The 26,395-nt window shown below is 57.0% G+C and overlaps 2 protein-coding genes across 51 annotated transcripts in view; one reads left to right on the top strand and one right to left on the bottom strand.

Moving 5' to 3' along the window:
* Positions 1-1,047: 1,047 nt before the first annotated feature.
* On the top strand, positions 1,048-25,082 carry CHERP (calcium homeostasis endoplasmic reticulum protein). Its single transcript, XM_001112800.5, has 17 exons — positions 1,048-1,131; positions 1,442-1,615; positions 8,398-8,582; positions 10,884-11,021; positions 11,178-11,329; positions 13,051-13,162; positions 13,255-13,344; positions 14,042-14,294; positions 15,151-15,326; positions 17,719-18,154; positions 21,119-21,357; positions 22,422-22,555; positions 23,163-23,249; positions 23,557-23,700; positions 23,802-23,918; positions 24,356-24,450; positions 24,676-25,082. Exons 1-17 carry the CDS (start codon positions 1,107-1,109, stop codon positions 24,867-24,869), a joined length of 2,751 nt encoding a protein of 916 aa, XP_001112800.2. The 5' UTR covers positions 1,048-1,106; the 3' UTR covers positions 24,870-25,082.
* C19H19orf44 (chromosome 19 C19orf44 homolog) overlaps positions 22,706-26,395 on the bottom strand; it is a 95,253-nt gene continuing 91,563 nt past the window's right edge. For 30 of the 50 annotated variants that reach the window (XR_013409166.1, XR_013409165.1, XR_013409160.1 and 27 more), the window contains one exon: positions 22,706-23,973. The gene's annotated coding sequence lies outside the window, so the exon portion shown is untranslated. The other 20 variants (XM_077978187.1, XM_077978189.1, XM_077978188.1 and 17 more) reach the window with 3 other exon arrangements.

Below are 26,395 nucleotides of genomic sequence, written 5' to 3'. Positions count from 1 at the left end.
CGTCCACAGCAGAAGTTTGCTGCTTCTGGCTATCTTTTCCCCACAATTAGCAAGGGTTGGCTTCATTATTTTAGAAGCAGCCCAACTGCATCTTTTAGAAAGGCGCTGTGGGCCGGGCGCGGTGGCTCATGCCTGTAATCCCAGCACTTTGGGAAGCCGACGCGGGCGGATCACGAGGTCAGGAGATCGAGACCATCCTGGCTAACACGGTGAAACCCTGTCTATACTAAAACTTCAAAAAATTAGGCGGGCGCGGTGGTGGGCGCCTGTAGTCCCAGCTCCTCGGGAGGCTGAGGCAGGAGAATGGCGTAAACCCGGGAGGCGGACCTTGCAGTGAGCCGAGATCGCGCCACTGCATTCCAGCCTGGGCGACAGAGCGAGACTCCGTCTCAAAAAAAAAAAAAAGGTGCTGTGCCCTCTAGGCCAGCAATTTGAGGGTGTGGGTTGGGGGGTACCCCGCCCCAAAGTCTTCCTGACCAAAAAGCGGAGAGGAAGAAAGCGAGCAGGAGGATGTTTTGAACCTAAAAAAGTCCAGCTCCAATCCCTGTCAAGCTCGTCGCCCCCAGTTCTGCTCCACCTCCGGTCCGGCCGGGGAGAATGTGACAGTCGCCGCAGCCCGGGATCCACCCGGACGCACCTCACCTCGTAGGCTCCTCACTGTGCCCGCGAAAGGAAACAGTGACCCTGGCCCAGGCACGAACTCCCCAGGCCCCTGGTCCCCCGGAGGTAGCAACCGGGCAGCCGTCGGGCTGCGACGCCGACCAGGGGGCACGCCCCCCACCCCCCGGTCTCGGCTAACAGCCACTCGCGCCGTTCCGGCCTTTACACGGCGGCGCGCGACGGAGACCCAGTCTGCCCAAGTGTCAAAAAACTTCTGCGCGTGCGCCTCGCCAGCCCCTCCCGCGCGCCAGGCCTCGCGCGGCTTCTTCCCGCCTGCCTCCCGCTCTCACTTCCGTAGTTTCCCAGCGACGGCCGTAAGTGGCGGGCGGAAGCGGCCCTAGAAGCCCGCCGTAAACGGCTCCCTCGCGCCACTTCCGGCCGGCTTCTGCAGACGGCGCTGGTGGTCGATCGTGTGGCGCCGGAGGACGTTCCCCGCGGCCGGAGCCATGGAGATGCCGCTGCCCCCAGATGGTGAGACCCAAACCGACCGAGAGACCGTTTCTCTCTCCCTGGAACCTCCTGTTGGCCGGCCCCGCCTCCCGGAGTCCCCGGGTCTGGGAGGGGGCGGGGCTCGGCCTCGCGGCTTCGCCTGCGGCCTCTCCCGTGGGTCCCCGCATTCCCAGCGAGCGTGTGGCCCCTATCGGGACCCGTACAAGGGCGGCCTCTTTGGGGCCCACCCCCTTGGGGTCCCCGGCACGGCGGACGGGGGCTGGGGCGCCGAGTTCCCCGGCTTTGGGCGGTCGTCGCTGACGCCCCGCGTGGCCTTTTCTCCGTCCTCCAGACCAGGAGCTTCGAAATGTCATCGACAAGCTCGCCCAGTTCGTGGCTCGCAATGGGCCCGAGTTTGAGAAGATGACTATGGAGAAGCAGAAAGACAACCCCAAATTCTCGTTTCTGTTCGGAGGCGAATTCTACAGTTACTACAAGTGCAAGCTGGCGCTGGAGCAGCAGCAGCGTGAGTTCCCTCCGGCACTCAGGCCGCCCCATCGAGCGCTTCCTTTCTCGGACTCTGCCACAAACCTCTTTCTTTTGGGTCGTTTACTGTCGGGAGTGGAGCAGCTCGGTCCACACGATCCCTGTTCCGCTGTTCCCACGGCCTTGCACAGAGCGGCTGCAGGGTGCCACTGTAATGGAAAACAACGAGGTTTTCGATACTCTTCCTGGGCTCTGGATCAGGGATTTTGCTGCTGTTTTTCAGACTGATAACGGAGATGAGCAGGAGTAGCGTGATTGTTTTAGTGTTTTCTAGGGAGGAAGTGATAGAGGCCGGATGGGAGCCCTTGGGACAGGCACTGCCCAGCCCCTTTTGCGGTCTCCCTGTGGGTCCAGCAAGGCTTTTGTGCGTTTCAGGTGCCTGCAGCACAAATCAAAAAGAATTATCCCTCTGAGTTTTAGTTCTTGGCAAATGTTTATCAATGTTCGTTCAGTTGAGCAACGGGATTCCAGTCCTGCTCTCAAGAAGGTTAAGGTTAGGAAGCAGAAGTGGCCTTTGAATAATGGATAGTCACCAGGTGGTGCGGCTGCTCAGGGCAGGTATCACATCTGTCATGTTCAGTACCCAACCCCCAGTCTCTAGATTGTTTGAATGAATAACTAGGAGTTTGCCAGGTAGGTGGACATTGAGAGGTGGTTGTCCCCTGAACTGCATGCTCGCCGAGGGCAGAGAGACCTTGTTTGGGTCATTGTACCTTAATATGTAACACACAGTTGGTGTTCGATTAAACAGTTTGAAAGGAGGCTGGTTGTAGTGGCTCATACGGTAATCCCAGCACTTTGGGAGGCCAAGGCAGGCAGATCACTTGAGGTTAGGAGTCTGAGACTAGCCTGGCCAACACAGTTAAACCCTGTCTCTACTAAAAATACAAAAATTAGCTGGCTATGGTGGCCCGTGTCTGTTGTCCCAGCTACTCGGGAGGCTGAGGTGGGAGAATCGTTTGAACCCGGGAGGTGGAGGTTGCAGTGAGCCAAGACCACACTACTGCACTCCAGTCTGGGTGACAGAGTGAGACTCCATCTCAAAGAAAAAGAAAAAGCTTGAAAGGTGGCCAGGCGTAGTGGCTCATGCCTGTAATCCCAGCACTTTGGGAGGCTGAGGTGGGCAGATCACTTGAGGTTAGAAGTCTGAGACCAGCCTGGCTAACATAGTGAAACCCTGTCTCTACTAAAATTACAAAAATTAGCCAGGTGTGGTGGCACACGCCTGTAGTCCCAGCTACTGGAGAGGCTGAGGCAGGAGAATTGCTTGAACCTGGGAGGTGAAGGTTGCAATGAGCCGAGACCACGCCATTGCACTCCAGCCTGGGTGACAGAGTGAAGACTCTATCTAAAAAAAAAAAAAAAGAAAAGAAAGAAAAAACGCTTGAAAGGAGGCCAGGCACAGTGTCTTGTGCCTGAAATCCCAGCACTTTGGGAGGCTGAGTCAGGCAGATTACTTGAGGTCAGGAGTTCAAGACCAACCTGGCCAACACGGTAAAACCCCATCTCCACTAAAAATACAAAAAATATTAGCCGGGCATGGTGGGCACCTGTAGTCCCAGCTACTCAGGAGACTGAGGCAGGAGAATCGCTTGAACCTGGGAGGTGGAGGTTGCAGTGAGCCAAGATCATGCCACTGCACTCCAGCCTGCAAGACTGAGTGAGGCTCTGTCTCAAAAAAAAGAAAAAAAAAAACTTTAAAGGCTGAGAGAGTAGGATGTTGCAAAGGTGCAGTTTCTTGAATAAGAGACTGAGAGAGGGGGAGAGTTTGTGTGCGTATTGGCAGGCACAGTGGCACACAACTGTGCCCCCAGCTACTCAGGAGACAGGCTGGAGAGTTGCTTGAGCCCGGGAGTTCAGGGCTGTAGTGCACTGTGTCGATTGAGTGTTTGCACTAAGTTCAGCATCAGTATGGTGACCTTCTGGGAGCTGAGGACCACTAGACTGTCTAAGCAGTGGTGAACTGGCCCAGGTCAGAAATAGAGCAGGTCGAAACTCCCGTGCTGATCAGTAGTGGCATCGTGCCTGTAAATAGCCACTGCACTCCAGCCTGGGCGACGTGGCCTGTCTTTAAGAAAAGAATGTGCTTGTATGAGGGAAGAGTTTGATCTGGAGTGTTAAATGCCAGGGGAAAAGTTTGTGTTTTCTCACTCAATCCAGGGATTTTTCTGATGCCTATTTGGGTTCGAGATGTGGGGCGGGGTGGGCAGGGAGCGATCAGCTGCCTGAAATCATAAGGAAAATATTGTATGTGCTTATGCATTTCTAGAGCGATCCTCCCTTAGCCCCAGCACACCAAGTTTAAAACCATTTCTAAAGGCAGCGGGAAGCCACAAGAGTTTTAAACAAGGGACAGAGTGGCTTGGGTTGTGTGGCCAGTGGTGTAGGACAAGCTAGAGGGACCAGCCTGGGGAGCAGTGAGGCCTGCAGGGGAGCGAACAGGGCAGTTGTTCAGGTGAGAGATGGTGGGGTCTGAATTAAGTCAGTGTGTTGAGCCTGAGGGAGGGAGGGTGGGGGGCAGGTGGGCTGAAGGGGTAGAACCCATGAACCTGGGCGCCAGTTGGTTATTGACGACCTGATGGTGTAATGAGCAGGGGAGGAAGACACTTCAGACGGTGCTTTGGCTTGGGTGACTGAGCTGAGGGCTGCTTTCGCGTTCTGGGGGGGGCCACTTCGAAGCTGGTGCTGTTATAGGGAAGGAGAGGGTGCTTATATTACAGCCCAGGAAGATTAAAGCCAATAAGTGCTTTCCTTTTTTTTTTTTTTTTTTTTTTTTTGAGATACAGCCTCAACCATATCATATGGGGTCTCACTATGTTACCCAGGCTGTCTGTGAACGCCTGGGCTCAAGTGATCCTTCGGCCTCAGCCTCCCAAGTAGCTGGGACAACAGGTGCACACCACCATGCACAGCTTGGAAATCAAATTTCAACATGAGTTTTGGTGGAAATGAACTATTTCCAAATCTTAGCATTTCCCTTACCTTATGTGTACAAGATGGGATTCACAAAACACACATAGAAGCACTTATATTTATTTGGTTTTTAATATATGCACTGCTAAGGTGAGCACTTACTTGATTTTTCAAAAATTAAAACCAGTCATTAATAAGGTTCACCCATAAATAAGGAGAAGAAACCAATCTTAAAAAAGAATTGCAAATAGTATGCATAGATACTACCATCCCCCTTCAGACAATGGAGCTTTGTGGTCTTCCCCTTGAGTTGGCTGGACTTAGTGACTAATTGTGGAACGTGAAAACAGTAACTTGACAGGAGAAACCTGGCAGATCAACCACCTAACCAAGTGATCAAGGTTAACATCACTTAAGTTTTTTTTTTTTTTTTTTTTTTTTTTGAGATGGAGTCTCGCTCTGTCTCCCAGGCTGGAGTGCAGTGGCATGATCTCAGCTCACTGCAACCTCCGCCTCCCAGGTTCAAGCCATTCTCCTGCCGCAGCCTCCTGAGTAGCTGGGATTACAGGCACCCGCCACCACGCCTGGCTAATTTTTGTAATTTTAGTAGAGACGGGGTTTCACCATGTTAGCCAGGATGGTCTCGATCACTTGACCTCATGATTTGCCCGCCTTGACCTCCCAAAGTGCTGGGATTACAGGCGTGAGCCACCACGCCTGGCCCTTTTTTTTTTTTTTTTTTTTTTGGAGATGGAATCTTGCTCTGTCGCCAAGCTGGAGTGCAGTGGCACGATCTCGGCTCACTGCAGCCTCCGCCTACCAGGTTCCAGCGATTCTCCTGCCTCAACCTCCCGAGTAGCTGGGACTACAGGTGCCTTCCACCACACCCAGCTAATTTTTGTATTTTTAGTAGAGACGCAGTTTCACCATGTTGGCCAGGATGGTCTCAATCTCTTGACCTTATGATCCGCCCACCTTGGCCTCCAAAGTGCTGGGATTACAGGCGTGAGCCATTGCGCCCGGTCAAGAAGTGCTTTCTGTGGGTGATGATACCTTGGCTAGATCTAAAGGGTGTCTTGGGGTTGGCCAGGTGAAAACAAGGGGAGAAAAGTGTTCCGGGTAGAAGACGGAGCCCTTGGAGGGAATAGGGGACCAGAGCTTAGGGCGGCTGAAGCCCAGAGTAGGAGGGGTTCTTGGAGTGACCAGAGGTGGGGGTGCAGAGTTGGGGGCCTGGCTTGGGGAGGAGTTGGGGGCCTGGCTTGAGGAGGAGTGAGGAGTGTGTGGGGCCTGGCGTGGGGAGGAGTCAGGGGCCTGGCGTGGGGAGGAGTCAGGGGCCTGGCTTGGGGAGGGGTGAGGAGTGTATCCTGGAAGCGTGGGAGAGACTCGTGGAAGGCTTCGGTCCATGTTCTAGAGCCGGGTTAGCCACAGTACAGCCAGTTCTGCACCCCGCTCCTTAAAGCCTGGCCTCAGCTGTTCTAGAATGGAGCTTCATGAACTCTGTGGTGAAGGACCATTTTTGGTTTTTGTTTTTTTAAGTTTCTAACCTGTTGTGGACCAAAACTTTTGCAAAGCACAGTAACAGTGTGGACCGTGAACTATCACGTGGCTAGAAAGGTTTTGAAATGCTCACTTCCTGGTTCCATAACCGACTGTTACCCCTGGGTAGCCCGGGGACCACTCCTTAAGTGACGGTACCGTGACTGCCATGTTGAAAAGAGGTAGAGGGGTGGGACCTGACGCAGGAAGACTGGCTCTGGGGTGACGCAGGTGACAGCAGATCCATGGTGGTGACAGCAGGGACATAGACTGATTGGAGTGATGTCTAGGAGGATGCCTTGACACCATGTGGCTCGTCAGTGGGAGGCACATGTACCTTCTGACCTGGGTTTCTGGGCAGATAGTGGTGCCAGCCATGGTGCGGGGAGCACAGGAGGGGACATTGGTGTAGGGGGCGAGAGGAAACGCAGGTCCATTGGAAACACAGTGGGCCGTGCAGTCGGTGGTTAGGGCCAAAGCTCAGGGAATCCAGAATGGAAATGATGGATTTAGGAATCACAGCGTGCAGCTGACAGTCACAGCGGCAGGAATGAAGAGCTCATGTTCCCTGGAGTTGCATAGAGCAGAGGACGGGGCTCAGAACACAGGCTGCGCACCCCAGCATCTGAGGGTCCGACAGGAGAGGGGTTGGTAAAGGGGCAGAAAGGGACTGAGGGGGCAGCACATGGAGGCCAAGGGAGGCAAGCATCTGCGACAGGCCCATGGGGCTGAGTTGAGCAAGGGTGTCCTCAGCTGCCTGGGGGAAGGTGGGGGGGTGACGGAGAGTGGCAGGCAGGCGCCAGGCTGAGATAAAGGGGAGGTGAAGATCTGGAGTGAGTCTTGGCTGAGAAATCGTTTAGAGAGGATCATGGGGTGAAGGGAGAGGTTTCCAACCCAGAATGTTCTGATGTGTTAATTTTTTTTTTTTTTTTTTTTTTTTGAGACGGAATCTCCCTTTGTCACCCACATTGGAGTGCAGTGGCGCCATCTCAGCTCACTGCAACCTCCACCTTGTGGGCTCAAGCAATTCTCCTGCCTCAGTCTCTCTCAAGTAGCTGGGATTACAGGTGCCTGCCACCACACCCGGCTAATTTTTTGCATTTTCAGTAGAGACAGGGTTTCCCCATGTTGGCTGGGCTGGCTTGAACTCCTGACCTCAGGTGATCCACCCGCCTCAGCCTCCCAAAGTGCTGGGATTATAGGTGTGAGCCACCACTCCCAGCCCGATGTGTTTAGATGCTGCTGGGGAGGGGGTGGGTAAAGAGGGAGGAGTTGGGGAAATAAGAGAGAGAAGAAATATCATGAAGCAGTGTCCCTCGGACGGTGGGAGGGGTGGGATTCGGTGCAGAAGTTGGGGGTCATCCTATAGGGTGCCCTTGGGTGCACAAACTGGAAGGCACAGTCAGCCCCGAGACTTGACTTGAGCACCCAGTGAGGGGCGACACCTTCCACCTGACACCCCACCTCCCTTGTCTTTGGTCCTGGTCCCTTGGAGTGGGGGTCTGGAGGGCTCCAGGGGTACAGAGTCACATTCAGACCAGGCGGCCCCAAGACGGAGAGAGAAGCGGGTCCTCTTGTCCAGGGCCTCCTTATGAGCAGGGTCCTTTCTCAGAGACCTCACCACCTGCCCCATCTGACCAGAGTGGGGACCTGCGCCCACCCTGACCCCGGCTTCTGCCAGCAGAATGAGTGTCTCACTGCTGCCTCAAACTTGATGCACCCCTGATTGCAGAGGAGTCTCTGTCCCCAAGGGCTGGAAAAGCAAGGAGAGTCAGTAGAAGGACAGGGCAGGCGTAGGGGAGGCTGCAGTGTGCGTTCGGGAGGTGCAGCTCCATGCCTTTCTGGCCACATGTGCAGAGGCCCAGTGGCCGCGACATCTTAGGATGGTAGCTTAGGAGACAGTGGCAGAGGCTTGCGAGTGCCTGAGGAGGTCAGGGGATGAGAGGTGCCAAGGCGTGGATTCTGCCAAGTGGGGCCTAGGTGGGTGAGGAGGTGGGCAGGCTCAGGCTTAACTTGCGCGGGAAGGACACTGTGCGAGGACTGGATGGTGCTGGCAAGAGTGGCCAGGGGACTTCCTAGGTTCTCCAAGGAGGGGACAGCCCGAAGATGGAAGGCCGAGGCTGGGATCCTGTGAGAGGGAGGGCAGGGCCCAAGAGTAGGAGGAGCTGGGTTTGTGTGGGCACGAGGCTGTGCACAGGCCCTTGTGGATGGTGAGTCCCTGGAGAGAGGGAGGCTTCTGTGACTGAGAGGTGGCCAAGGGGACACCTAGACCGCCATCTGCATTCTCACGGGACACCCCTCCTCTCCCTCCAGTCATCTGCAAGCAGCAGACCCCAGAGCTGGAGCCAGCTGCCGCCATGCCGCCCCTGCCACAGCCCCCGCTGGCCCCTGCCGCGCCCATCCCGCCGGCCCAGGGCGCACCGTCCATGGACGAGCTCATCCAGCAGAGCCAGTGGAACCTCCAGCAGCAGGAGCAGCACTTGCTGGCGCTCAGACAGGTACGGGCCCACCCTCCTCAGCCAGGCACCGGCAACTCCCCTGTGCCTGTTTTTACGTCTCTTCACCAGAATGAATAACAGGTATCAGTGAGGACAGGGCCCGCCCTGCCACCCAGGGCTTGGTGCATGTCAGCCACTGTCTCCCCCAGCCCTGATGCCAGACACGGAGGCTGCTTCTCATCTCAGTGAAGCCTGTGGACATGCGTGCACCCATCACCCTGGAGTGGACCCCCCGAGTGGGACTGTGGGAGATGTGTGCCCCTTGAAGCTCCCTAACAGCTGTGGCTAGACAGTCTCTGGTGCCTACCATTGGCCCCACCACACAGTAGCTAGGTCACCTGGAGCTGTTGGTTGGGGAAGGACCCTTTTTTTAAATTATTATTGTTTTTGAGATGGAGTCTTGTTCTGTCGCCCAGGCTGGTGTGCAGTGGCGCAATCTCGGCTCTCTGCAGCCCCCGCCTCCTGAGTTCAAACGATTCTCCTGCCTCAGCCTCCAGAGTAGCTGGTATTACAGGCATGCACCACTACACCCGCCTAATTTTTGTATTTTTAGTAGAGACGGGGTTTCACCAGGTTGGCCAGGCTGGTCTCAAACTCCTGACCTCAGGTGATCCACCTGGCCAGAAGGACCCTTTTGTCCTTCCTGGTCCAACAGTTTGATAACTTTTGCCAGATAGAATACAGGTGCATTGGCTGGGCGTGGTGGCTCACACCTGTAATCCCAGTACCTTGGGAGGCTGAGATGGGCAGATCATGAGGTCAGGAGTTCAAGGCTAGCCTGGCCAACATGATGAAACCCCGTCTCTACGAAAAATACAAAAACTAGCTGGGTACGGTGGTGCATGCCTGTAATCCCAGCTACTTCGGAGGCTGAGGCAGGAGAATTGCTTGAACCTGGGAGGAAAAGGTTGCATGAGCTGAGATCACACCACTGCACTCTAGCCTAGGTGACAGAGCAAGACTCAGTCTTGGAAAAATAAATAAAAGAATACAGGTGCATTGCCAGAAAAACGAGAGGAATAGAATACCAAACCTCCAAAACACCAGCCTCATTCTTCGTACTAGGTTCAGGGTGTAAAATCACACTGTCATATTGCTCTCAGAAAGTTCCAGCTGGATGTGGTGGCTCAGCCTGTAATCCCAGCACTCTGGGAGGCCAAGGCAGGTGGATCACAAGGTCAGGAGTTTGAGACCAGCCTGGCCAATATGGTGAAACCCCATCTCTACTAAAAAACACAAAAATTAGCCGGGCGCAGTGACAGGTGTCTGTAGTCTCAGCTACTCGGGAGACTGAGGCAGGAGAATTGCTTGAACGCGGGAGGCAGAGGTGGTTGCAGTGAGCCAAGATTGTGCCATTGCACTCCAGCCTGGGCAACAGAGCAAGACTCTGTCTCAAAAAAAAAGAAAGTTCCAGAATGCTCACCCTCAGCTTCTGCCAGAGTTCATCATGGAGTGGGAGGCTGGCCTTGACCAGCCCTGACTGACTGCTGGTCCCCATGGCAGCTCTGTTTTTACCAGTTGCACTTGAACCTGCGTTTCCTATTGAGGAATGAGATTGCTCCCTTCTTGTTTCACTAGAGGCCATGGGTGTGTCCTCTCCCTCTATTGCCTGTTCACACCATCCCTCCTTTTTCTTTTCTTTTCTTTTCTTTTTTTTTTTTTTTTTTTTTTTGTTGTTGTTGTTGTTGTTGTTGACAAGGTCTTGCTGTGGCACTCAGGCTGGAGTGCCGGGTACAGTCAAAGCTCACTGTAACTTTGAACTTCTAGGTTCCAGCGATCCTTCCGCCTCAGCCTCCCAAGTAGTTGGGAGCACAGGCACACGCTACCATGCTCAACTAATTTGTATTTTATTTGTTGTAGAGATGAGGTCTCGCTATGTTGCCCAGGTGGTCTGGAGCTCCTGGGCTCAAGCGATCCTCCTGCCTCAGCCTCCCAAAGTGTTGAGATTACAGGCATGAGCCACTGCGCCCTGCCTTTGTTTTTTGTTAAATTGGTTTGCAGAGGTTGTTTGTTCCTCTGGGCTGCAGTATTTTCCTTGGCTACCTGGAGGGCAGGTGTTCTCTCCTGGTATGTCCTGTCAGTGCCCTGCCCACTCTGGGAGGGACTGTCACAGATTCACGGCAGGCACGAGAGACAGAATCTCCTCATGCTTGGGGACAAGCAAGGGAGCTGATGGCCAGAGCAGCCCAGCGTCGGGGCATCCCCACCAGGTCCCCACCCCGCCCCTGCTGGGCCAGGCCGGAGGGCTCGGGCTGTGGGTCCCTCCTCATGTGCTCTTGGCCCCACTGACCCCCCACCCAGGAGCAAGTGACAGCAGCTGTGGCCCACGCGGTGGAACAGCAGATGCAGAAGCTTCTGGAGGAGACCCAACTAGACATGAACGAGTTTGACAACCTGCTGCAGCCCATCATCGACACGTGCACCAAGGACGCCATCTCGGTGAGGGGCCGGGGCTTCCCAGAGCGCAGCTTCCCCCTGGTCTCGCCCTGAGGCAGGACCTGCCGCAGCCAGTCTGGGCTAAGGGCTGTTACGATAGGTACCTTTCCCTCCCGCCGTGAGCACCCTGCTCACTTGTCATCGGCTCGATCGTTGCAGGCCGGGAAGAACTGGATGTTCAGCAATGCCAAGTCCCCACCGCACTGTGAGCTGATGGCCGGCCACCTCCGGAACCGCATCACGGCTGACGGGGCACACTTTGAGCTGCGGCTGCACCTCATCTACCTGATCAACGACGTGCTGCACCACTGGTGAGCGCCGCTGCCCTGTGTCCAAAGCGCCGCTTCCTTGCGCTCCTCCTCAACCCCTCCTGGGTGGCCGCTTGCTCCAATCAGTAGCTTGGCTTGGCCTGTCCCAAGACTAGGGGGCACTTGTCCAGGGAGCCCGGGCCGGGTGGTCTCTGTGAGCCGCCAGGCTTCTGTCTGCAGGACTGCAGGGTCTAGGCATCCTGTGCACCTTCGCCGCATGCCCTGTCCTCTCCCCTAGACCCCAGCCTCACCTGTCACATTGCTGCCTCCTCGGGGCCACTGTCCCCTGCACTCCTTGCTCTCCTGGGGCAGCTTCTTGGCGTCTCCTTATTGCCTTCTCGGCCACGGCCTCCTTGGCCTCTGTGTCTGTCTGCAGCCCTCATCACTGATTTGCACGCGTGTGCACCTGCCTCTTCTCAGCCATCAGGACCCTCCTTTGGGGTCCCCTTCTCCAGCCCTGATCCGACTCTCAGACTTCAACAGAGACACCTCTGCCGACCCTCTGTCCCCACCCAGCCCTCACCCCTTCCCACTGTTGCTGTCTCCACCCTTCCCAAGGTTGGTTGAGTATTTCCTTCTACAGGGTCACTGGGGCACTTCTCACAAAAATTAGCAAAAAAAAAAAAAAAAAACCAATGGAACCCCAGGCCAAAGGTCTGCGCACACAGGAGGAGATAAGCACTGCTACTGAGCCTAGCAGGCAGCAGTCTTGGCCAGGCGCCTCATGCGCCTCTGCACTGGTCCAAGCTGCCAGCACCCATCTCGCCCCATCTGCCACATGCAGCACTGCCTGAGTCCCTCTTCTGTCCCCACCTCAGTCCCTGTTTCTCTCCTGCTGGGAAGTGAGCTGCGGCTCCGCACCACCTCTGCCCTTCTGCTCCTGCCTCCACTTCTGCCTGCCTTTGAATCAGGGGCACCTTGCATGGATGCACCGTTTCCTACATTCTCCAGCTATGCGCCTCTCTAGCTCCACTCTGTCCGAAGCCATGTGCTGCTCGTCCGTCCTCCCGGCTGCCCGGCCCAGGCCCTTGCTCCCCTGAGCTCCCTGCGGCAAGCTGGGGGTTGAGGGACTTCGAGCTGCTCCCCTCCTGTCCCGCGTCCCTCCGTGGGGGCAACCATCTCCCTGCGCAGCTGCAGGGGCCTCCCAGGCCAGCTACGCACAGTGTCCAGTGCAGTGCTGCCCTGAGAGGACATGGCCCCAGTGCCTCCCCCGACTGGGCCTCCGGTCGCTCTTCTAAAGCGTTGTAGGTGACCGAAGGACTGAGTACCCTCCCTCCTCCTCCCGAGAGGCCTGGCCTGGGCCGAGGTTTCCTTGTGCATAGCAAGTGACAAGGGCAAGACCCCCACTCCACAGCAGTCCCATCCCGCCCATTGCACACAGGCAGGGGCTCCTGCGGACCCCATGTCCCTTCATCCACAGCGCCACCCAAGAAGGAAGGAGGGAAGGTTATTTCCTCTCAAGGGGACTGGACCGAAAGGCCTTGCTCAGAACGGCCCCAGGCCACATTCTCTTCCCTCCCCTGCTTGCTGTTTTTCCGTCTGTCCCCTTCCTCGAGCCCAGACACCAGCACAGGTCTCGTGGGAGCCCAGCCATTGCCCCGACTGGGTTGGGGACCCGATTCCCGAGAAGGCAGAGGGCGCTGAGGCTGGAGCCGCGATGGTAACGGGCGCGTGGCCGGGTCCCGCCCCAGGGCCCTGACGCGCGGAAAGTCTCTCCCTCACAGCCAGCGCAAGCAGGCCCGGGAGCTGCTGGCCGCCCTGCAGAAAGTCGTGGTGCCCATCTACTGCACCAGCTTCCTGGCCGTGGAGGAAGATAAGCAGCAGAAGATCGCCCGGGTGCGTGGGCCCTGGGCCGGGGGTTGGGCGAGACCGGGATATGCAGGCCTTCCCGCTCCCCGCTGACCCAGCCTCTCTCCTCGCACCCCCAGCTCCTGCAGCTCTGGGAGAAAAACGGCTACTTCGATGACTCCATCATTCAGCAGCTACAGAGCCCGGCCCTGGGGCTTGGTCAGTACCAGGTGAGTGTCCCTGCCCACCCATGCCTCACCCTGTAGCTGGGGCAGATGCCTCAGGAGGGCTTGGGAGTGTGGGGACAGCAGTTGCCACCCTAGCAGGTTCTGGAAGCCGGAGAGCCCGTGTACCCTGCTTGTGCTAGGAGTATCCAGTGGGTGTTGACTGGAGAGTCCCAGGTGACATTCCCAGGCCTCGGGTGTGTCTCCCTGACTTTCCTGGCACACTAGAACCAGGCGGCCTTTCGGAGTCCCTGCATGTGGCCCATTTGCTCTGGTGGTCAAGCATGTTCCTGCGTGATGGAAGCGTGAGGAAGCCCAGACGTGGCTTAGGCTCTGGCAGCCCCTCTTGCTGAGAACCCACACAGCGAGTGGGAGGCAGAGCCCGTGAGCGTGTCCCAGAATGTTGATGGGCAGCGTTCTCTGAGCAGCCACACAGCAGCCAGGACACAGCTGTCATTGCTCGTTCCTGTGGTCAGGGAATTGTCAATCAGGCTGCAGCGAACATCCTCGTCCCCAGATCTCTGGCCAGATCCCAGCACACGCTCTGATTGCCCAGACTGTGTTGGCTGTTTCACATGACGGTTCCCTGTCCACCTGCCCCAGGTCCCCCAGGCTCTGCTGCTTTCCAGGTGTTTGTCCTCTGGCGCCAGACAGCAAGCCCCAAGGCCGTGTACTGAGCAGTGGGTGCTCTTCTCTCTTCCAGGCCACCCTCATCAACGAGTACTCCTCGGTGGTCCAGCCGGTGCAGCTGGCCTTCCAGCAGCAGATCCAGACCCTCAAGACGCAGCACGAGGAGTTCGTCACCAGCCTGGCCCAGCAGCAGCAGCAGCAGCAACAGCAGCAGCAGCAGCTCCAGATGCCGCAGATGGAGGCTGAAGTCAAGGCCACGCCTCCACCGCCTGCCCCGCCCCCGGCCCCAGCACCTGCCCCTGCCATCCCGCCCACCACCCAGCCCGGTATGGGGCTCCCTCAGCCCCCGCCCCCAGGAAGCAGCCCCCAGAGGCTGGGCACCGAGTGTAGTCAGAAAGCAGTTTGCAACCCTTAGACACAGCTCTGGTTCCATCGTCCCAGGCCTGCTCCTAGACCCAGGTTTTCATCCATTTACAAACATGAGCCCGGTGACATTAGAGTAAAACTCCAGCTGTTCCATTCCTGAACAGCAAAAGATCTGTTTTCTGTTCCCAGAGAAGAAAAAAATAGAGGAAAGGTACCCAGATCGCCCATGAGATTGAGGCTGCAGTGAGCCGTATTTACACCACTGCACTCCAGCCTGGGTAACAAAGCGAGACCCTGTCTCAAAAAGAAAATGCAGTCTAGGGTCGCTTCTGAAAAAGACAAATACTGAGGAAAATCTTAGCAGAATCTAGTAAAGGATTTTAAAATTACATTCTGATCAAAGAAGATTTGTTCCAGGAACATGAGGATTGTATAGGATAGAACATAACAGATTGTGGGAAAATGATCTTTTAATTAGAGATTGTGAGGAAATGGTCTTTTAATTAGATAGAGGAAAAATATCTAATCAAATTCAGTGTGGACAGAAATTCTTCAGCAAACCAAGAGGGCAGAAGTGAGGCATGTTTCTCGTAAAGCTTTGAAAAGGACAGATGTATGTCATATTCAAGGTCGAAACCTCCCCTCTTCCCCGTCCCCTTCCTGGAGGCCGGTAATGGTCATGGTTTTAGTGGGGTCCTGAAGCAGTCATCCATTGGGCGCTAAAAGTCGTAGCCTGGTTTGCTCTGGGGTAGTGTGGAGAGGAGACAGCACTTCCTGCTGCCAGTCCCGCTCTAACAGCCTGTCACTTGGATTTAGATGACAGCAAGCCTCCCATCCAGATGCCCGGCTCTTCAGAGTACGAAGCCCCAGGAGGGGTCCAGGATCCCGCAGCCGCTGGCCCCCGGGGCCCTGGGCCGCATGACCAGATCCCACCGAACAAGCCCCCTTGGTTTGACCAGCCTCACCCCGTGGCTCCTTGGGGCCAGCAGCAGGTATTGATGGAACCTGGGGTGGGAGCAGATGGGGACCCTTGGCCTGACGGGGCGGCCTCCCCTGTGCAGTGGGGTGGGCGTTGAGTGGCTCACTGGGAAACACAAGGGATACTCTGTGGCAGAGCTTATGCTGGGTTAGTGACAGCCCTGTCTTCCTGTGGCACCGGGACAGGTGGAGTGACAGGTCTTCATGTCCCTTGCCCGAGCTTTGATGGCTGGGGCTTCTGTGTGGTATAGATCCCCATTTTCCTGCGGGTGCAGGGAGTTGAACGCCGCGAGGCACACCAGGGTGTTCTGTTTCCTGTCCTTCTGAAACAGGGTCAGCCAGCTGAGTGTCAGTGTTTTGTCATCCTGGAAAGAACAAGGTGCTTTTGCAAGGAAAGGAGGTGTCAGAAATGTCAGGCTTGTTGCACCTGGGAGACCTCAGCAGCTTTGCTATGGGTCATATACCCCTGGGCCAAGGCAGGGGCCACCTCGTCTGGCATAGCATGGCTGGGAAATGCCCTGGAGTGTGCTGGTTCCACTTAGAGCACTGAGGCACAGCCCCTGGCCTTCCCAGACGTGACTTCCCCTTTGACCATGGGGCTTGGTTGGCTTTGCGGCGTGACCTTTCCAGGTGACTCCCTGTCCACAAGGACAGGTGTAAGGATGGCAAGGAGACTAGCTCTGGACTGAGACTTGGTGGTTGTGGCTTTAAGCCTCCCACCCCCAGCTTCAGGACATGAAATTGAACCTCACTAAAGATTGGACACCCCCATAAAGACAGCTCCCGCCTCCGAGTGCTGGCCGGGAGTCAGATGGTGGTGGACATTTTGCAGGTACCCTCTGCGGGGAGAGCAGTTCTTGTCCCTGTTTTGTGGGTGTGGAAACAGAGGCCCTTAGTGTCTCTAGCCTCAGTCTTTTTGCAGACCAGAGGATTGGGCTCAAGACAATGGGCACGCCTCTCACTGAGGGTCCCCGCTAGGCCAGCAGTGCGTCCTGCAGTCCACACTGAAAAACAGCAGCTTGCCCTGCCTGACTTGGCCACGTGGGGTCTTAACATGTTTAGAAGTAATTTCTCAAGGTAGGAAGATTGCTTGAGGCCAGGAGTTTGGAGTTTGGGACCAGCCTGGGCAACAAAGCAAAACTCCATCTCTACAAAGAATAAAAATAAGCTGGCATGGTGGTGTACCCCTGTAGTCCCAGCTACACAGCGGTCTGAGGCAGGACTGGTTCAGCCAGGACTTCAGGCTTCGTTGAGCTATGGTCATGCCACTGCACTCCAGCCTGGGTGACAGAGTGAGACCCTGTCTCTAAAACAGAAAAACAAGGCTGGGCGTGGTGGCTCACGCCTGTAATCCCAGCAGTTTGGGAGGCTGAGGTGGGCAGATCATTTGAGGTCAGGAGTTCGAGACCGGCCTGGCCAACATGGTGAAACCTCGCCTCTACTAAAGATTAAAAAAATAGCCAGGCATGGTGGCAGGCCTCTGTAATCCCAGCTACTCGAGGGGCTGAGGCAGGAGAATCACCTGAACCCGGGAGGTGGAGCTTGCAGGGAGCCAAGATCACGCCACTGCACTCCAGCCTGTCCAACAGAGCGAGATTGTCTCAAACTAAGAAAAAGAAAAACAGATACTAAACATATTTAATATCTGGTCCTCTGGCTTCTCTTGGAAGCCTGGAGAATGTGGCAGCCTGGACCAGCCTCCCCTTCGTAGGGGTCATCAGCACAGTTACCCAGCTGTGACCCCAGACACGGGCCTTCTCTTTGGCCTCTGCACGCCTCCCCTCCCCAGCCCAAGCTGGAGTTTGCCCTCCTGGCTTTAAGTCTCCAGAGCAGGAGCTGGTGAGGGAAGAGCCTCCTGACTTCAGTCCACAGGAAGATGCTGGCTTGGGTGGAGGGTCCTCAGAAGCAGACCCCGAGACAAGGATGTGTGCGCCCCAGTGTGTCTGGGAGCTGACCCCAGCAGATGGCTTTTGGGGAGAGGGGGAGTGAGGCAGGGCAGGTGGTGTCAGAGTGAGCCCCACCCCGTGGGTGCCTGGGGTGCTCTGAGAAGCAATACCGTCTGTGCCTCCGCCCCATTGCCCCCAAGGGGCGAGGGAGCTGCGTTTGTCTGGCAGTGGTAGTGGGGAGCGCCTCCTGGCGTGCGGGGCCTGTATGCGGGTGCAGCAGGCCCCAGCGGCAGAAGCAGCCCCGGGACTGAGATGCAGGTGCAGCGGTTGGGGGTCTGGTCCTTTCGCAGCAGCATGTGGTCCGGGTTGAGGGCTGGTGCCCAGCATCACCGCAGGCATCAGCCTAGGAGGATCCCCGACGTGGCCAGGGCAGCGCCTCCATGGTCTGAGCCAGCGCTGTGATGCTGTGAAGCGCTGGGCCCAGACCACGCAGGGCTCACGCCTGTCCCTTCCCTTGCAGCCGCCAGAGCAGCCGCCCTACCCGCACCACCAGGGCGGCCCACCCCACTGCCCCCCCTGGAACAACAGCCACGAAGGCATGTGGGGCGAGCAGCGTGGTGACCCTGGCTGGAACGGCCAGCGCGACGCGCCCTGGAACAACCAGCCTGACCCGGCCTGGAACAGCCAGTTCGAGGGCCCCTGGAACAGCCAGCACGAGCAGCCGCCCTGGGGCGGGGGCCAGCGCGAGCCGCCCTTCCGCATGCAGCGGCCCCCACACTTCCGGGGGCCCTTCCCGCCCCACCAGCAGCACCCGCAGTTCAACCAGCCTCCACACCCCCACAACTTCAACCGCTTCCCGCCCCGCTTCATGCAGGACGACTTCCCACCACGGCACCCCTTCGAGCGGCCACCCTATCCCCACCGCTTCGACTACCCCCAGGGGGACTTCCCTGCCGGTGAGTGTGCGGGCGCCCGGGTAGGGCCTGGCGGAGGCACCCACGGCTGGCCTGCCGAGCAGGCTGGTAGCACTGCTTGTGGTCCTGGTATGCTCCCGAGTGCACAGTGACACAGGCACAGGGTCATGGAACGTCCGAAGAGCCCGGCCCGGGTTCTCAGGAAGTGGGGACACAGACTGTGCCTTGCCGCCCTGATTAGGCCAGGCTGGCTGCAGAGGTGCAACTCCGTCCCCTCCTCCCAGCCGCCCCAGGAGCTGTGTGCACTGTCTGCAGATGAGGCAGATCCAGTAGGAAAAGCTTCCCGCTGTGGGTGGCCGTGGCTAGGGCAGGGCAGGGCCTCATTCTTTTTACTGCTGCTGCTTGCTTTTTGCATCAGTTTTCCCATTTGTTTGTTTATTTACTTTTTTTTTTTTTTTTTTTTGAGACGGAGTCTGGCTCTGTCGCCGGGCTGGAGTGCAGTGGCCAGATCTCAGCTCACTGCAAGCTCCGCTTTCCGGGTTCACGCCATTCTCCTGCCTCAGCCTCTGGAGTAGCTGGGACTACAGGCGCCCGCCACCTCGCTCGGCTAGTTTTTTGTATTTTTTAGTAGAGACGGGGTTTCACCGTGTTCGCCAGGATGGTCTCGATCTCCTGACCTCGTGATCCGCCCGTCTCGGCCTCCCAAAGTGCTGGGATTACAGGCTTGAGCCACCGCGCCCGGCCTATTTTATTTACTTTTGAGAGGGAGTCTCGCTCTGTTGCCTAGGCTGGAGTGCAGTGGCAGAGGCTCACTGCAAGCTCCACCTCCCGGGTTCACACCATTCTCCTGCCTCAGCCTCCTGAGTAGGTGGGACTACAGACGCCCGCCACCACGCCCGACTAATTTTATTTTGTGTTTTTAGTAGAGACGGGGTTTCACCGTGTTAGCCGAGATGGTCTCAATCTCGTGACCTCATGATCTACCCGTCTCGACCTCCCAAAGTGTTGGGATTACAGGCGTGAGCCACCGTGCCCCGCCCCATTTTCCCGTTTTATTAGGTCGTTTAAAAAATCAACACTCGGAGTGGTATCGGGTACCTGTGGTCCTAGCTGTTCAGAGAAGGCTGAGGTTGCAGTGAGCTATGCTCGCACCACTGTACTCAACCCTGGGCAACAAACCCTGTCTCAAAAAAAAAAAAAAGTTTTCTTTTTAAAGAAATGTGTTTTTTTTTGTTTTTTTTGTTTTTTTTTTAGACGGAGTCTCGCTCTATCGCCCAGGCTGGAGTGCAGTGGCGCGATCTCCGCTCACTGCAAGCTCCGCCTCCCGGGTTCACGCCATTCTCCTGCCTCAGCCTCCCGAGCAGCTGGGACTACAGGCGCCCGCCACCTCGCCCGGCTAGTTTTTTTTTTTAGTGGAGACAGGGTTTCACCGTGTTAGCCAGGATGGTCTCGATCTCCTGACCTCGTGATCCGCCCGTCTCGGCCTCCCAAAGTGCTGGGATTACAGGCTTGAGCCACCGCGCCCGGCCTTAAAAAATTTTTTATCTTTTAGTTTAAATAGAGATGGGGTCTTGCTATGTTGGCCAGGCTACTCTCAGTCATCCCACCTCAGCCTCTGGAGTGGCTGGGTCCACAGATGTGAGCCACCATGCCCAGTATCTTTTTCATTCAATTTATTTCTAATCTTTTAGTGCTTCCTTTTTTTTTTTTTTTTTTTTTTCCTTTTTCTTTTTCTTTGAGACAGAGCGTCACCCTGTTGCCCATGCTGGAGTGCAGTGGTGGAATCTCAGCTCATTGCAACCTCTGCCTCCCAGGTTCAAGTGATTCTCCTGCCTCAGCCTCCCGAGTAGCTGGGATTACAGGCACCCACCACCACACCTGGCTAATTTTTTGTACCTTTAGTAGAGACGGGGTTTCACCATGTTGGCCTGGCTGGTCTCGAACTCTTGACCTCAGGTGATCCTCCCACCTCAGCCTCCCAAGGTGCTGGGGTTACAAGTGTGAGCCACCACACTTGGCCTTTTGTTGTTGTTGTTTGTTTTTTTGAGACTGAGTCTCACTCTGTCACCCAGGCTGGAGTGCAGTGGCACAGTCTTGGCTCACTGCAGCCTCCTTTCAGGTTCAAGTGATTCTCCCACCTCAGCCTCCTCAGTAGCTGGGATTACAGGCACCAGCGACTATGCCCAGCTAATATTTGTATTTTTAGTAGACGGGGTTTCGCCATGTTGGCCAGTCTGGTCTCAAACTCTGGGCCTCAAGTGATCCACCCGCCTTGGCCTCCCAAAGTGCTGGGATTACAGGCGTGAGCCACCGTGCCCAGCATTGTATGTTTAAAGACATTCCTGATTATAAATGCAGTTTGGAGACCGCTAGGCACATTTATTGCTTTTACTTTTTGGCTTGGGCTGACATGATAAAGTCCCACAGCCTGGATGGCTTAAACAGCTGGAATGTATTTGTCTTAAGGATCTCGGGGCTGGAGGTCTGAGGTGAAGGTGTGGCAGATTCGGGTTAGTGTCTTGGAGGCCTGTCTCCTTGGCTCACAGGTGACCGTCTTCTCTCTACATGTTTGTGTCCTAATCTCTCTTTATAAGGGCACCCGTCACATTGGATTAGGGCCACCATGGCTTCATTTTAACTCATTTGTGTCTTTAAAGGCCCTGTCTCCAAATACAGTTCCGTCCTGAGCTAAGCTATGGGGGCTGGGACTTCGGCGTATGGATTCGGAGGGTCACAACTTAGCCCTCACGTTGCAGTTTGGGGGTTTTGTGGTTCTCTTCCCTCAGCCTCAAGCTCTCTCGGCTGTGCCTATGGGTGCGGGACAGGCCCCTCAGAGCCTGGCTCCTCCCTGCCTGGCTGCCTGGTCTAGAGCAGTGAGAGAAGGTGCTGGGCAGCCTCCCGGGAGGGCTGGCCTCCTGGCCCCTCACTGAGGCCCTCCCCTCCAGCACTTGTCACCTAGGAGATCCTGACTGGCCTGTGGTCCTGAGACAAGTCTCTGTTTTGCAGAAATGGGCCCCCCTCACCACCACCCTGGCCATCGCATGCCTCATCCTGGTATCAACGAGCACCCGCCCTGGGCTGGACCCCAGCACCCCGACTTCGGCCCTCCCCCCCACGGCTTCAACGGGCAGCCCCCACACATGCGGCGACAGGGCCCGCCCCACATCAACCACGATGACCCCAGCCTGGTCCCCAACGTGCCCTATTTCGATCTCCCTGCCGGGCTGATGGCCCCCCTCGTGAAGGTAACGCCCCGCGGTGGGCTCCAAGCTGAGCATGCTCACCACGCTGGCCCCCATTTCTCCTGGTGAAAAGTGAACACACAGGATTGGGTGCCTCCTGGGGCGCCCCTTCCTCATCTCCCACCCCCTAGGGACCCTGATCCATCAGTGGGAGGCGTCTGAACTGGAGTTGCATGGTGTGGCCATGAGCGACGCCATGTCTGCCCTGCCCCTCGTATCCCTCCCGCTGCGGGGAGCTTCAGCCTTGCGGGGCCGGCTGGGCTCTGAGGCTGGACTCCTTCCTTCATCCTTCTCGGTCTAGGCCCTCAGAAGTACCTTGTCCCAGGGCTGCTGATGGAGGGAATGTCTTAGAAGGAGCCACCTGTGAGCTGTGCCTGCCAAGCACACAGGGAGGGGGTGGTCCTGGAGGAGCCAGGCAGGGCTGGCAGCAGCTGGTACCAGTGTGGGGTGGCCGGAGCATAGGGCAAGAGGAGGTGAGGCAAGAAAGGGCCAGGGCTGGGGCTCTGGGGCTCCAAGGGCGTGCTAGCCACTGCCACTTCCCATCCTCCCTCAGACCCGTCCATCTGAAGTCCAGGCGGACTTCATGGAGCCATGAGCAGCAGGGAGAGCTGCGGGCGGGGGGGCCCAGGCCAGCTAGGCAGGGCAGGGCCTCAACGGGAGGACAGAGACGGAGCAGAAGGAGACAGGCCAGTGGGCTCCAGGGCTGGGGCTGAGGCTGTTCTGAGGGAGGGGCCCAGGGTAGGCATTGTGAGCAAAGGGTGACGTGAGGGGCCCGCCGCATGCCTGTGAATAAACCAGCGAGTATTCCTGTCACCTGAGTTTGGAGACCATGTCCCCTGTGGGTGATTTTCTGAAGAGAAAACCCTGTGATTGTCATCAGCCTCAGAGCAGCTGTGACCCACCATGGTTGGTGTGGGTTCCCCAAGAGGGACGGATGAGGAGCTCTGGTGCCCAGGGCACCCTTGACACTGAACCTGGGCCCTGCCCTGACCCCACTCCCTGCAGACCCTGGGTGGGCCTGAGAGGGCTCTGCCCAGGCATGGTGACAGCCGGGTTCTCTGCTCTAGCTGGAAGATCACGAGTACAAGCCTTTGGACCCTAAAGACATCCGCCTTCCACCCCCCATGCCGCCCAGCGAGAGGCTGCTGGCTGCGGTGGAGGCCTTCTACAGCCCCCCATCCCACGACAGACCCAGGAACAGGTAAGGGGCCCAGGTCGGTGGGGCGGGCAGGAGGCCTCTATCCCCTCTCCCAGCTCCCAACAGCCACACCTTCTGCCCAGGCTAGAAAATGTGGCTGTCCCTCAGGAGAAACTGCCCCCCTGCCCGAGTGACAAGTGTGTGTGTCACAGGCACAGCACACACGTGGCCCTCAGTGGAGGGCATTTTAATGGAGACACATCAGAAGAACTTAGGGAAGGTGTGGTATGGCGGCACGTCTCAAGCAGCCGGCTGCCACAGGGCCCTCAGCCCACCCTTCCCAGTGGTCACCCCTTCTTCCCGTGCCGGGCTGCAGGCCTGTCTACCCATGAGTCAGTGTTCCTGTTCCCCAGTTCCACAGACCATCAGTCCCCACCACCTCAGTGGAACAGCAGGGTGGCAAGGGCATGGGCACCAGAGGAGCCACTGGGCTGCAGGAGGACAGCCCCGTGGGAACCCTGAGCCAAGGTCTGCTGCACCCATGCTCAGAGCCCACAGCCACAGGGCCATGTACTCTCCAAGGTTCTGTGGATTAACTCCTGATGACTTTTCCACGAGTTCCTTGTGGGTGGGCGTCACGTGGTCACACAGGGAATGCCGTGTCTTACAGTGAAGGCTGGGAGCAGAACGGCCTCTATGAGTTCTTCCGAGCAAAAATGCGGGCCCGGCGGAGGAAAGGCCAGGAGAAGAGGAACAGGTAAAGCGCAGACGTCTGCAGTGGCCGGGCGGCCAGAGCCCACCACGTGCGATGGGAGGGTTTAGAGTAGACTCCAGACATGCTCAGCACGTCCACCCTCACACAGCCTGTGCCTGTGGGGCGGTGTTTTCCACATGGCCTGAATTCGCACAGCAGCAGGCTCGGCCACACTGTTTAGGAACTTGATACCGCTGTGTGGCCATGGCGCCACATCCACAGCCACACCCTGCATCTGGGGTCGTCCGGGAACCTGAGGGCCAGGGTGGGCTGCCACAGGGGCACGCGATCATCAGGCCTCTCCCCACAGTGGACCCTCGAGGTCTCGGAGCAGATCCAAGAGTCGAGGGCGTTCTTCCTCCCGCTCCAACTCAAGATCCTCCAAGTCTTCAGGCTCATACTCAAGGTCAAGGTCTCGCTCCTGCTCCCGCTCCTACTCCCGCTCCAGATCCAGGTAGGCAGAGGCTGCTGCAGGAGGGCAGTGCCCGAGGCCTCTTCCTGTGGCCTCCCCACGACGCCTGGCTGCTGCTGACCGTTGGGCACCCTTCCCTGCAGAAGTCGGAGCAGGTCACGCTCCTCCAGAAGCCGCTCCCGGTCCCAGTCACGGTCCCGGTCCAAGTCGTACTCCCCAGGAAGAAGACGCCGGTCACGGTCCAGGAGCCCCACCCCGCCGTAAGATCCTGTCTTAACTGCCGCGCTGGTAACGCTGGGATGCTGCAGTGCTTTGCTGTGAATGTGGAAACATTGGTGGTTAGGAGACTATGTTAGGAGTTAGGAGGCCGCCAGCATTAGCCCAGGGACGGTGGCACCCTCACCCTCACCACAGTAGTCACTTGGCAAAGCCTGAGGCGGTAGCTGGGGTCTGCTTTCCAACCACCATCGGGGTTCGAGGTGCCCTGCTCTCAATGCTGAGCGTGGGGTGGGGGCCAGCGTCTGGAGCCCCCTTGTCTAGCTGAGACAGGATGAACGGGTAGAGACGCAAAATCTGCATACAGTGTCACCTGGCGACAGTGAGCATGCACGCAAGCTGCAGCTGTGAGGCCCTCATCACTGTCATTCCAATAAATGTCTCAGTTACTTCTTAAAAGAATAACCTGTCTCGATTTTAGTTCCTCTGCTGGTCTGGGTTCTAATTCGGCACCTCCCATCCCTGACTCAAGACTCGGAGAAGAGAACAAAGGCCATCAGATGCTGGTGAAGATGGGTAAGGCGGGGGAATGGGGAGGGCACGGGAAGGGTCCTCAAGCGTGCTGGACCTGGGAGTCGCCAGCGCTTTCTCTCCCTCAGTGCATGTGGGGATGGATGGAGTCAGGCCAGTTCTCTACCCATTTCCCATGTCTACACTGCGTGTCTGGACATTCAGTCCCCCATGTGCACCCCCATCTGCCTCCGTCCTGTCGTGGTTGTGACTGTGCGTCTCTGTTTCCAGGCTGGAGTGGCTCTGGCGGCCTCGGCGCGAAGGAGCAAGGGATCCAGGACCCCATCAAGGGCGGGGACGTCCGGGATAAGTGGGACCAGTATAAAGGCGTGGGCGTGGCCCTGGACGACCCCTACGAGAACTACCGCAGGAACAAGAGCTACTCCTTCATTGCCCGCATGAAGGCCAGGGACGAGTGTAAGTAGGCGCCCATGCCGGGAAGCGCCGCGCCGGTGGCCAGCGGTGCCGGCCGTGGGACCTTCTGGCTGACTGGCAGTGGAAGATCACGGTGACAGTTCAGTTCTCACACCGTCTCCACTTGTGGAGAGCCACAGGAAGAGAAGGAAGACCAGCGCATGCCCAATGGGAACACCATGCTCCATGGCGTGGAGGGCACGGGCGCCACCCACAGACCACACCAGGAGGCGCTACAGCCAACAGGGCCCCAGGCTCATTTCCTTGTACAGTGAAGCAAGAAACACAAGACCCTCCGCCCCGAGTAAGAATTCTTCACCCATGAAGGGATGGATGTGCATCTGCCCTACGTCAGATTGAAGCCTCCTCTTAGGCTCCAGGAGGAGCATGTGCGGGAGGGGTCGGCCTGGGCTGGGCCAGAGCCGGCGCCCCAGCTCCGTCCTCCAGCTCCCAGCGCCCACCAACCCTGACCCGGTTTCCCCTCGGCTGTGTAGGGACAAAGCTGAGGCCCAGTGCCATGACTGCCCGCAGATTGAAAAACAGAAACACAACGTTTTTGACTTAACTTGCAAAGTGAAGCAGGGTTTTCATTTTTACTCCCCTTGGTTTAGTTTTAGAAAGAATATTGACCTGAGAGGGGGCCCAGTGAGATTCTGAAACCCAATTCTTCGAAGGCGTACTGGCCCTTAGTTCAGTTATTTTAGTTGTTTAAGTTGATATTTTTTTTCTGGAATGTAGCCATTTGCTGTTATCTGGGAAACAGAAGATTCAACAGGAAACCAGCCTAAGACACTTCAGGTCGAGCGCTCCCTTGGTGTCCGTGCCCGTCGCATCCCCTGCTTGAGTTTCGCACTTGGAAGAACCCTGCACCGGCTGGCGTGTGCTATGGCCCCGTCCCATCCAGAGCGTGGAGCCCGACCCCAGCCAGCACCTCCCGCTCCGTCATTTCATTTCACACCCGTGAAGGGAGGGGAGGCCAGGAGGGAGCTGCCCCTGTGGAAGCTGGTGGGCAACTGCTGGGAATCGGCCACACGTGGTGTTCGTGGGCAGCCTGGCGCAATGCCATTCATTTGTACAAAAACATTTTTGAAAAATTTTCAATAAGATGCGAAATCCTCCAACTTTTCAACCCAACGTGATGAATATTTGATTTTGTTCTAGATTTCCTGTAGCTGTGAATTGTTAAAATGTATGATTCAGGATAAGACGTAAACACGTGCTGTTAGTAATTTCTTGTGGATTTCATTGTTTTGCCTTCAAATAAAGCCTTTTTTTAAAGACCTTTCTCCCACACGTGTGTAAGTCAGAGGTGTGCTCGGGCTGACTGAGGAGACGCATGTCCTGGTTTGAGCTGTGCATCCTGGGGTCACAGGCTTCGCCCAGGGGCTCACGTAGCGTCCCCAGCGTGCTGACCTGGTCCCATGTCGATATCCTCGAGCAGGGCTTCTGCCGTCCACCCCACCTTCCTCTGGCTCGCTGGGGTGCCAGGACCTGCCTGGGTGGAGCTGCTCTGCAGAGGCTGGTGGCCCCTGTCCTG

Source organism: Macaca mulatta, chromosome 19 (genome assembly GCF_049350105.2).
Source record: "Macaca mulatta isolate MMU2019108-1 chromosome 19, T2T-MMU8v2.0, whole genome shotgun sequence".
Lineage (NCBI taxonomy): Eukaryota > Metazoa > Chordata > Mammalia > Primates > Cercopithecidae > Macaca > Macaca mulatta.
The sequence above is the reverse complement of the archived record's forward strand: the minus strand, read 5'-3'. Positions and strand labels throughout refer to the sequence as shown.

What these genes read in the sequence shown, in the direction of transcription:
- CHERP (XM_001112800.5), top strand. Translation starts at nt 1,107, where the DNA reads ATGGAGATGCCGCTGCCCCCAGATG. An exon ending in GCACCAAGGACGCCATCTCG is followed by an intron (nt 11,022 to 11,177) that starts GTGAGGGGCCGG and finishes CGATCGTTGCAG; the next exon opens with GCCGGGAAGAACTGGATGTT. An exon ending in TCCAGGAGCCCCACCCCGCC is followed by an intron (nt 23,919 to 24,355) that starts GTAAGATCCTGT and finishes TCTCGATTTTAG; the next exon opens with TTCCTCTGCTGGTCTGGGTT.